Below are 12350 nucleotides of genomic sequence, written 5' to 3'. Positions count from 1 at the left end.
AGTTAAGTGGCCACCTGTTCATAGTAAATTAAAGCAAAGATGCCCGGAAAACTTGCCATGAATCACAGTTCAAATTTAAGTAGTGAAAGGTCACATAGTACCAATACTTCTATTATATAGCAACACTAGAGATATTCTCATGAGCTCTTACTATTGCAACATGTTAGAGCCAAACAGAAAAATCTGATGCAATAGAATCTGTGCCATAAATTCTACATTTTGGCAGCAAATAAAAATACAAACTTTAAACAATTGTCTTGCAGTCGTGTTGTCTTTGGGCTTTGAGAATTTCTTATCAGGGTAATGTTAGCAAGAAAAGATTAAATCCAAACCATAGGAAAGGCATTCTGCTAATTGTTGCCCATTTTGATATTGTATAAAGTACAAATGTAGGATGTTTGTTTTTTAAACAGAGCAGTCTGATGGATTATGCAGAAAGTTGGAGAAAGCATGTATCAGTCCCAAACCACAAAAGCCATGGGATAAAGATGCCTGGGAAATCCCCAGGGATTCAATAAAATTAGTGAAAAAGCTTGGAGGAGGTCAATTTGGAGAAGTCTGGATGGGTAAGATATTGATTTTATGTACTCGCTCCATAATACTGCTGTGTTAGGTTGCATACTGTGTTGTCCTTAGGATTGCCAGGTAAATGTAGCTTGAGGCTGTTGGAAGAGGATGAAGTACCATAAAGTTGCATCAAACAAGATGAAGATGCTAGACTTGGCTGCTTTCCAAACCCCAATTTCTCAGTGCAAAGTGAGAGGAGATGATATGAACAGGGCCGTAGCCAGAAAATTTTTTTGGGGAGGGTTGACAATTTCGGGGGGGGGTTGAAAATTTCAGGGGGGGTTTTTGAAAATTTGGGGGGGGTGAAACCTGCCTTCTAGCTCATGCTGAAGCAAAGAGCACAGCAGGGGGCAAAGCAGCCTTCAATAGCCTGCAGCTCCGCCCCTGTCAACCACCTCCACCAAGTCTGGCCTCCTTAATGAGAGCATTCAACACACACACACCCAACTTGGTTGCTTCACTACATTGCTGCAAGTAATGACAGTGTGAATAAATTGTCAATATTTGCTTGAGATAGTGCTTACAGTTCTGGGGGGACTCTTAATTCTTTGCATCTCATAGACTTAGCATGGGGATTTGGTTAACCAGTTAAAATTCATGAGTTAACCAGGTTTTTTTTAAACAAATCTGAAACATTTCGGGGGGGGGTTGAACCCCTAAAACCACCCCCTCGCTACAGGCCTGGATATGAAGGAGATCCTAGCCCTGCTCCTGTTGCCAGGTGCACAAGCCATATTACAGAATTGAAGTCCCAGGAGACCCATCCCAGATACAGTTTGGTAATTGTAGCTGTTCCAGAATTGTTACTGATTTTGCAGAGAACAGAAAAGTGATAGCTAGTGTTCAAAAAGCTGCAGTAGTCTAATCCAACTATTATTCCTGGTTATGGTTAATATGTACAACTGAAGGGCACAGTTGAGCAGAGAGAAACTGAAAGCAGAAAAGTAAAAATCATCTGTGGTTCCCTGTGTCATAGATAGCCCTAGACAGCTGCTGCTAAGACTAAACTAATGAGTGCAAGGAAAGCAGCAGCATTTCTCTAGTGCAACTCCTATTCCAGTATATAGCTGAGATTAAAATATTTTAGCTGTTCCCAGTTCTTTTAGTTCTTCGAGTTTAGGGGATTTTAACTTCCAAAACCCCTGGCCAGCTAGTCCAATTGTTGGGAATTCTGGGAACTGAAGTCCAAAATTTCTGAAGGACCAAAAGTTGGAAACTACTGTTTACTTAATGAAACCTGTTGTCTAGAGACAAAAGTCTGTTTTCTGGCACAAAACGGCTTCCCTACTCTGATAGTTGACTTCAGCTGTACTGCCTGCAGTCATTTCCTCTATCATCTCTTCAAAATTAATGAGTCCCTTGCCTCTTCCTTTTTTTATGATGGAATAGAAAAGGCATCTTTGTTCATAGAAATTCAAATTCAGTATCCTTTTTGGGATATCATCATCATGTGACATCATGATATTTAATAATCTCATATGAAAAGACTGCTTGTATCTTGCATTGACTTGCAGAGACTAGTGTAATATTATCTGCAGGAGAGAGAACTAATTTCAGGAAGTTCCTGCATGTGTGCATAGAAAAGTAGAAGGGAGTGTTTCTGGTTCAAGGTGTTTCCTCTTGTTTATATGATACTCTTTGACGTCTAAATTTGGCTTCACATGGTTATTCTTACGTTATGGGTAAAATTACTGCACTGTAAAACCCAAACTATACATTCCTTTCCTTGCTAATACACAAAAAAGTTGATTTGCATAGTAACAGACCTAGGTTCCAACTCTTTTTTAAGTCAAACAAACACAATTATGTGGAGTTTTATTGGATTTTCCTTCTCTCGATTCATTTCAATTGGTGCAGTTTGAGGATGTAGACAGGATCCTTGGGGAAGCGATACCCACCACATGTGCTCTAGACCTTTGCCCTTCTTGGTTAATTAAACAGGCTGGAGGGGGGGGGGTAGTTGTTTGGGTGAAGAGCTAATGCTTCCCTCAACCAAGACAAATTTCCATCTAGCCTAAAAATGGCAGTTGTAAAACCACTATTTAAAAGACCATCATCGGATGCCATGAAAATGGGTAATTATCGCCCAGTCTGTAATCTCCCCTTTTTGGATAAGGTTCTGGAATGGGTGATGGCTTCACAGCTTGAGGGATTCCTGGATAAAACTGATACATCACAGTTTGGGTTTAGGCCTGGTCACAGAACTGGGACAGCTTTGGTTGCCTTGGTAGATAAGCTCTGCAGAGAACTAGACAGGTGGAGTGTGTTCCTGCTGGTTCTCTTGGACCTCTCAGGGGTCTTCCCACCAACCATGGTATCCTTCTGGGTCACCTGGCTGGGATAAGACTCAAGGGAGGCACTATTTTGCAGTGGCTCCACTCCTTCCTGGAAGAACAGACCCAGATGGTGGTGTTGGGGGATGCCTGCTTGACCTCATGGCCGTTGTCCTGTGAGGACCTGCAGAGTTCAGTATTGTCCCCCATGTTGTTTAACATCTGCATGAAGAAACGAGGAGAGATCATACGGAGCTTTGGCATTCAGTGCCATCTGTACACAGATGACACCCAACTTTACTACTAATCCCACCAAAAGCCAAGGAAGCAGCCCACACCCTGAATTGGTGTCTGTCAGCTGTTGTGGACTGGATGAGGACAAATTGAAATTAAATCCAGACAAGATGGAGCTTAGTCTGGTCAGTCATAAGGCAGATCAGGGTATAGGGTGGCAACCTGTTCTGGATGGGGGTCACACTCTCCTGAAGTCATAGGTCTGCAGTTTGGGGGTCCTTCTGGGCTCACTGCTAAGCCTGGAGGCCCAGGTGTTGGCGGTAGCCAGGAGGGCCTTCACACAACTAAAACTTGTGCGACCCTACCTTGAGACCATACCTTGAGAAGCTTTAGTTACATCCTATTTAAACAACTGTAACGAGTTCCGTGTGGGGCCGCTCTTCAATTAGTACAAACAACTGCAGCCAGGTTACTTACAGGTGCTGGACTCAGGGAGCATGCTACCCCCTGCTACAACATCTGCACTGGCTACAAATATGTTTCTGGGCCCGATTCAAGGTGCTGGTTTTGACTTTTAAAGCCTAAATGGTTTAGGTCCAACTTACCTATCTGACCACAACTCCTCATACAAACCCTGAGTGCTAAGAGAGGCCCTCCTCTTGCTGCTGCCACCATTGCAAATGTGACAAAAGAGAGGGCCTTCTTGGTGGCCACCCCAACCCTCTGGAATTTCCTCCCCAAGGAAACTAAAGCAGCCTGTTCCCTGACATCTTTTTAAAAACAGCTGAAGATCTTCCTGTTTAAGCAAGCATTTAATGAATAGATTTAATTTGGAATAAAAGGAAGGCTGACTCTCAGTAAGTTGAGTGAAGTGTATTATCTGAACTGATATGTTCCCACAGCAATTGTATATGTTAAATGATTTTAAAATGTTTATTTATGTTTTATTTAATAGTAGGTTTATTGTTATCGTTATTTGTATGGTTGATGATCCCATCAGTTCTTTATTACTGAAATAATAATAATAATAATAATTATTATTATTATTATTATTATCTGAGACCAGTGGTTGCATTAGGTGCAAAAGTCTGGGTTTACTCAGGATTGTTTATGCCAGAGAGATTCTGTGGAACTGGGTAAGGAATGCAAGAAAGGCAGCATAAAAGAAGGGGCCCTAATATAGCTCTATGTTGGTTATGAGAAAAGTCCCTTGTGCTTTAAAAAGAACAAGAGTGGGAATTGTGTGACCTTCTGAAAGTTGCTGAACTGCAGTTCCCAGCATTACTCAGCCATTAGTTGAGAATCAGCAATATCTGAACCAATATCCAATTCTCATTACTGATTAAGAACAATTTCACATAGTTGCACAGATGTAAGTTCGGCTGAAGCTGAAAAGCGATTTTTTTTAAAAAAAAAATCCAGTACTAGCCAGTAGATTTCTACACAGAATTTAACTCCATTGAATTTAGTGTGTAGTTGTCTGCATCCTTTGTGTTGATCAGAAAAATAAAATCTAGTCATTCTAGGCCCAGCTAGTTCCATACAACTGCATGGGTAAGATTATTTCTATTCCAGCTATGAGCTCCTACACCATCATATCCCCCAGTATAATAAGTGCTATTATCTCAATATTTATCTTATATCTGTCTACAGTTCCTAAAACATCAAGATTTAACAATCTTTTTCCACATGTGTTCCTGTAAAAGGCGCTTGTGGTCCCCATATGGCCCCCAAAATTATTTTTGCAACCCAGGAACCCCCTAAATTGCCCTTTCCTCACCAGAAAAAGAGGAGTAGTATCCTACCTGGAAACCTTCAGGAACAGCAGTTCACAATTTAAATAGTCACAGCCTCCCTCCCCCAGGACTATTTAATACTGTATATATTTAATCCTTTTTTTGTTTTCAAAACCAGTAGCCTTCCTTATCTCCTAGACTTGCAGATATTGCCAATTCTGCTTTAAATCACAGTTGGGGCCACTTGTACCTGGTCTGGAGGCCACTTTACCATGAGTGGCCCTCCAAAGTGCACATGGACTATGAAAAAATAAGCCCCAAAACAATCTGAGGTGGCCAAAAGTCCATTTCTAATTCTCAAACATGGGTATTTTTTTTTAAAAAAAAAACATTAAACAGTACCAGGAAGCCTAACAACCTTTTAAAAGGTAACTTATTGAACCTGGAGGGTTTTGGGAGCAGTAATTTGCTGCCCTTTTTTGGTCAGCAAAAGGTCAGTGTTGGAGATACTGGAAACACTTAGGACCATAAAAACATTCTTGAAAGGGCCTCATGTAACCCCAGGGCTGCTCTTTGCCCACCCCTGTTTTAAATTAAGGTGTTACTCAGGGAACCCATTTATAGCATGTGTAGGGAAAAATTCAGAGAAAGGGTTCAAAGGACTGTAATTTTATGAAGGGTAGCTATTTTCATTTAGTTTCTGGGTATCCGAAAGAGACTTTACTTACATATCCCATTTTATTTAGTTTTCTACTCTGTAATCAGAAAAGGCATTTGGACTTGAAACTACCAGAAGCCTCATGTCATGAAATCCCATTCATGCCTCTTCATTTTCCCATCCCTTATTACTGAAAGATAGGGACCATATGTCAAAAAGAACCATTGTTAGTTGTTTTTAATTTAAAATATTTATATAATACCACATAACAAAGTTATCTCTGAGTTCCCAACCTTTTTTTTTACCATGGACCATTTGACCAGGGACCACTTTGACTAGGGACCACTTGTGCAGGGACATTTGTACAGGGGCCACTTTGACCAGGGGACCACTTTCCAACATTAGTGCCAAAAGGGTTACAAATCAGTTTTTGGTCAACTTTAGATTGTGTTTCATTATTTGGGGTGCTGATTCAGAAGATTGCATTGGATTGACCACATCAGCTCTAGTTTCTGATACAGAACATATGCCATCCAGTAGTTGCCATCTGCTCACCCACAGGAAACTATATTTAATAATCTAGAGTTGATGTTATAGTAGTAATCTTTGGTGGGTAGTCAGCCTCTCCCCTCCTGACATCCCTGTTGCCTCAGCACTATACGAGGGTTTTGCGAGACCAGTCTCTCTCGTTGCTGCATGGTTTCAAGGCAATTGTGTAGTAAGGGTGAGGCCACAGACTATATTTTCATTCTTGCAGACTACTGGTGGTCCATGGACCACAAGTTTGGAACCACTGCTGTAAACAAATATAAAAACAATTTAGATTCAAAATGGAATATAAAAGCCATGCTATCTGAATCAGTATGATGTCCTTGACCAACGTTACTTCAGCATATGGCCAGGTGTATGATCATGATGTTTATTTATACTCCATTTTTTCCTTTCTGCAACAGAGACTCAAAACAGCATAAGGTATATATGTCTTTAGACCTGTAATTCTTTGCTAAGGTTTTTTTAACCAAAGGAAGGAATTAGCAATTTTAGGAAATGAAGCAATTTGTTTGTGTCTATGAGAAACTCTGAAAACTGCACAGTTTTTGAAGGCAGTTTGTAGTCCCAAACTTACTCTGCAAAATCTGCATTTTTATGCAGAAAAAGTTTTACATAGCAACCAATGCTTTCTTTGCCAAAAAATGTTTCTCCAGAGAAATGTTTTTGTGCAAAAATGTTGTTTCCTTTATAGACATTCCCCTTTTCTGTATATAGAAGCGTGAATTGTATGCAGAATAAATCTCAAACTATAAAGATTTTCATCAGTCCAAGATTCTCTGGTTTTCCCAACATTTTAGGCAAACCTTTTCAAACAGTTTTTGAATATTTTTTAATCTTGCTTTCATCCTAGGTATGTTTTCTAAACTTATATAAAATAAAATGCATTAATATTTTAGCCATGTCCTACACATTCAGTGGCCTCTTTGAATACTAATGTCTAGACTTTTCCATATATTATTTCTCATAACAGACTTTGAATGACAGTTTAACATACTGGATTTTTCCCATACCAATCTCTTTCATTTCAGGTTACTACAATAATAATACCAAAGTGGCTGTAAAAACTCTGAAACCTGGCACTATGTCTGTGCAATCATTCCTAGAAGAAGCCAACCTCATGAAAACATTGCAACATGACAAGCTGGTCAGGCTATATGCTGTAGTCACCAAAGAAGAACCTATTTATATAATAACGGAATTAATGGCAAAAGGTGGGCATGTACTATTACACTCATTGCGTGATATCAACAAGTCAACAAGAAGCCATTTGGTAGCCACTTGCTATGGATTCTACTGACTTCATTTTATAGTATTATCTTGTTATCCTGGACAAAACTATTTTGCATAAATAGTGTCATATGGGTATCTCTTTTGCAACTTAAATTTTGTAAAAAAAATGTCTACAAATGCAGTCTAAATTATGGAATATTTTCACTACATTTGCGGGGGGAGGGGGGGGGAGATTCTGGCCCTTTGAAAGCTGAAATGAAGCCATTTTTAAAAACCAAATATAACTTCCAGGTACTTTTTGATCTTAAAAATGACCTCTCTTGGGGCTAAAATAACCCAAAGAATCCTAAAAGCATATTGCAAATGTATCTCATACTACCACATCTCCACATACAAACCAACATGAGCTTTGCAGCCCGTGGAGGAGGTCCTGCTCACAGTCCCATCCCCATCTCAAGCTCAGCTGGTAGGAACAAGAGAGGGGGCCTTCTCTGTGACCACTCCCTGCCTCTGGAACTCCCTCCCCAAAAAACGAGAAATGCCCCCCTCTCATTTAAAAAAGTCTTAAAGATCTATTTATGTCTTATTAGCTTACAGAGAGGAAGAGGATTAGCATGTCTTATACACGCTCTCACCTCATCATTGGATACTCACCCTAGCTTGTTGATGCAATATATTATAATATGCTTTTAAAGTTAGTTGTTTTAATTGATTTGATTCCTCATATCTGTTAAGTTTATTAAGCTTAGCACTCGGTTTCAGTTGTTTATAGGTTATATTGAGTTTGTTGTATCTTTGTTTATTTTGCTTTGGTTGTTTTGTTTTGGTTGCTGTTTATTCTGTCTTTTGTTATAGGGCATTAAATGTTTGCCATTTTGCTATTTCTGTAAACTGCCCTGAGTCCCCTTGGGGAGAGAGGGCAGATTATAAATAAAGTATTATTATTATTATTATTATTATTATTATTACCTAAAGGGTATTGTGGAGCATTGGAGGACAATTCAATTTTTTGTAAGAAGTGTGCCCCCCAGCCTCCCCTAGTTTTCCTCCATTGATATCAGCAGCATAAGAAGACTCCACTGTATAAAAATTAAATTGACAATTTCATATTGGGGTTGAATCCACAAAGATGTATTCAGATTTTAGAATCACATATGCATAAAATGAGCTTATATTATTGTGAGTTCTAATGTTTTTCCCCACAAAAGGGATAAAAGGAGCTTTTTGTTAACCCAACACTTAGTTATATTGTGAAGCTCTGTGCCATAAGATGTATTTAAAGTTGACTAGATAAATCCATGCGGTATTAGGCTATTAGTAGTTACTAGTCAGGGTGGCTAGTCAGGATCACCTGGTGGCACAATGGGTTAAACCCTTGTGCTGGCAGTACTGTTGACTGAAAGGTCAGCAGTTCGAATCCGAGAAGCAGAGTGAGTTCCTCGCTGTCAGCTCCAGCTTCTCATTAGAGAAGCCTTCCACAAGATGGTAAAATATCCAGGCATCCCCTGAGCAACGTCCTTGCAGATGGCCAATTCTCTCACACCAGAAGCGACTTGTAGTCACTCCTGACATTAAAGGGGGGGGGCTATATATTATTTCCAGTATCAAGGCAATATTGCTCATCATATCCTGCTGGCGGCTTTTCTACAGGCAACTGTTTGGACCTGTGTGAACAGAATTGGTCTGATCCAACCATGAGTACTTATTTGTTTTTATGCAATCTAAGCAGCAGGCCAGATAAATGCCATCTTTAACTATCAGCTAATTAGCTTGATTTAGTATTCCTTATTAGCATATTCAGTCCTACAGTGCGATACATTCCTCTTAAGGAGTGACCACCGTCATTTGTCAGCCTAGTTGACAAGTTTCATGTTCAAATACTATTTACAGTGCACTTCTACAGTGCATTTAACCACCAGAGATATAATAACCAGTCACCCTAAATCCAATTTAGTTCCAACTAGAGTAAACTCACTGCATCACTGGGAACTTGATAAGTCAATATTTATGTAAGTTCCATTGATTCAGTTTATCTACTCAAGTTGAAACTGACATTTGGATTTAGGCCAGTATTTCTATAAGTTGTTTTGAGATCTTATCTAAAACAATAGTATCTGCCCATTTGCGTAATATAACTCAGTCTTAGTAGAACAAAAATTTCACAAGCTTTATTTTAAAATTTAAATGGTCTTTTAATCAATGTTCTCCAGAACTGTGGACATATATTGCTAAAGTTCAGGTCCTGAAGCGTTGCTTTCTGCACACAGCTACAGATGGGATGACTTTAATTGCAGCACATTTTGATACTGGTTGCAGCAGGTTAAGCAGCTAATTTATTGAGTCTTCTTTATAGTAAATTGACGACATTTTCAGTAGATAAGCTTCCAATGAGTGCTCTTGAGATACTCTTGAGATTTCCCTTATCAAATCATAATTCAGATTTCTTTTTGATGTACTATTTCTTGAGTTTACTTAGTTCAGACCATGGTTTGTGTTAATCATAGGCCATGGAACCATGGATTTTGCTGCTGGATATACATGCAAATAGAGGGTTACTGCTGCTTGTTTTAATCCCTTTTCTGTCTGTTCAACAACCATGATTTAAAGGGTATGCTATACTTTGAGGAAAAGTGTTGTGTTTTAAAATGGTTTTTATTTCACTTACTATTTCAATATGATGGTTTATTTTTTAATAATATAGTTTACATTTAGTTATATTTGACAGCAGCTCCCAGCCAGCAACAAAAATCAGAATGTATGTTTTCAAGAAGGTTTGCAAATCAATAGCTTGATTCAAATTTGTTGATTTGGTTTGTATCCCATCTTTTTCCTAGAATTGGGACCCAAGTCATGTGCTGCACTTCCTTGAGTCTATCTGGGAGAAAGATGGAATACATTCCAAAATTACTCCTAGCTTAAAATACGCATAAATGAATGTATCTCTTTCCCTCAAACATTAGCACTATGTGCTGTGTTTGCATTTCCTACCAGATTGTTTTGTACTTTATCTCTATAGGCAGCTTACTGGATTTTCTGAAGAGCCCAGAGGGTGGAAAAGTACTGCTTCCAAAGCTCATTGACTTCTCTGCTCAGGTAAACACATGTTTGTGTGTATATATATTTCCAAAGTGTTGTTTCTCTGTGGCAAAAACATTTGGGAAAGTAACATTCTTATGTTGCAACATTAATATTGTATAATTAATTCACCACAAGAGGCATATAATTATTTTAAGTGGATGTTAAGTGTTTACACAGAGAGAGGGGATGGAGAGGGAGAGATACACTGAAACCCATTTTATACTTCTTGTGGGGAATTCTATTACCGATATATGATGCTGAAGTTGCAATGTTAGAATGTTACTTTCCTAAATATTTCTGCCTTGATGAAACAATGTTGGAAAAAGTAACCAAAAAAAAAATAACCTATTCCATACAAGCTCCAACTCTGAACTGAATCACATTCAAAATGAAACATGTGATATACATGTGGTTGGTCTGAAGCTATGACTCATTTTTACAGGTGCCCAGGTGCACTGAAGCAAGTATTGTTCTTAAAATCTTGGTTTGGTTTCCTTCTTTTGGATTCTGAAAGCTTGTTTTTAAATGGATTTCTCCTGTTGCTGCGGCCATTTAGAGAATTATTCCTGATTTATTTGAGTACATGGTATTATCTCCTACCAGTTATGGGTTAGTCAAGGAGAGTTTGAGAGGACAGTGGTGAGTCAGCTCTAGGTGGAATAATATAACCCACTAGACTGTGTAAATAGCCACTGAAGTGCACCTCATTGAGGAATATAATATACCCAAGATACCGTGTGCGTCTCTATACAGAGCAGGTTTTATTATGCGTAAACTCAATTTTAGTTAGGAATTTGCAGTTCCTTCACTCGCAGAGCTGTTGCCTGTCTGTCTGTCTCTGACTTCTCCGATTCTTGGCTCAGTTGATCTGATATCACAGAACAGTCTCAAACAGTGTCTGACTAGGAAGGGAGGGGAGAGAGAAAGCACAACCGCTATCCTTGGGAAAACAGTCTACTTCCTGTATCTGGTAGGTAGATCCCAAAATATCAAACTGTGAAAGCCTTGGGTTGCTGTGATTTTTCTGGGCTGTGTGGCCATGTTCTCTCCTGATGTTTCACCTGCATCTATGGTGCCCCCGATGGCGCAGTGGGTTAAACCCCTATGCTGGCAGGACTGAAGACCGACAGGTCGCAGGTTCAAATCCGGGGAGAGGCGGATGAGCTCCCTCTATCAGCTCCAGCTCCTCATACGGGGACATGAGAGAAGCCTCCCACAAGGATGATAAAAACATCAAATCATCTGGGTGTCCCCTGGGCAATGTTCTTGCAGATGGCCAATTCTCTCACACCAGAAGTGACTTGCAGTTTCTCAAGTTGCTCCTGACACGACAAAACAAAAACAAAAACCTGCATCTATGGCAGGCATCCTCAGAGGTTGTGAGGTCTGTTGGAAACTAGGCACGTGGGGTTTATATATCTGTGGAATGTCCAGGGTGAGAGAAAGAACTCTTGACTGTTGGAGGCAAGTGTGAATGTTGCAATTGGCTACTTTGATTAGCACAGAATAGCCTTTCAGCTTCAAAGACTGGCTGCTTCCTTCCTGTCCCAACACCTCCATAAGGGTAGGCTGGTCTGTAAACATGACAGGCTTTCTCTGTAGCAGTTCCCTGACTGTAAAACTGCATCTCTTCTGACCACTTGGCAGACTGCACCCTACAAAGATACATCTCTTCTTCTTTTTTCATGAGCTTGAGTAGCCTCTTCTGCAATGTCTGAGGAGTGGAAAGTCGTGAAATTTTAATTCAAAGATATACCAACTGTAGCAAGTTAGAATTGGACACATACCTCTCCTGTGATCTTCTGCTGACTGATGTCAGATTTGCTGACTAAGCAATCAGCTTATAGAATAGCTGTGCTGGCTGTTGTTGTTGTTGTTATGACAGAAAAACACAGTATGACACAGCAAATGAGATAGATCTGCAGGAATCACAAAATCACAAGTCAAACACTTCCCAAGCATTTAGGACTGTGTGATGTATTTTCAAATGATGCTCACAGATCCAAGTTGACAGATCATGAT

The 12350-nt window shown here is 39.6% G+C and overlaps 1 protein-coding gene across 3 annotated transcripts in view; it reads left to right on the top strand.

Moving 5' to 3' along the window:
- The window catches only part of LYN (LYN proto-oncogene, Src family tyrosine kinase), a 61828-nt gene that overhangs the window by 36823 nt on the left and 12655 nt on the right, over positions 1-12350 (top strand). For all 3 annotated transcript variants that reach the window (XM_060775338.2, XM_060775335.2, XM_060775337.2), the window contains exons 8-10: positions 414-566; positions 7049-7231; positions 10267-10343. In XM_060775338.2, the coding sequence (XP_060631321.2) occupies positions 414-566; positions 7049-7231; positions 10267-10343 (413 nt within the window). The remainder of the gene's footprint in view (positions 1-413; positions 567-7048; positions 7232-10266; positions 10344-12350) is intronic.

Source organism: Anolis sagrei, chromosome 4 (genome assembly GCF_037176765.1).
Source record: "Anolis sagrei isolate rAnoSag1 chromosome 4, rAnoSag1.mat, whole genome shotgun sequence".
Taxonomy (NCBI): Eukaryota; Metazoa; Chordata; class Lepidosauria; order Squamata; family Dactyloidae; genus Anolis; species Anolis sagrei.
Note: the sequence above shows the minus strand (reverse complement) of the source record. Positions and strands in the feature narration are given on the sequence as shown.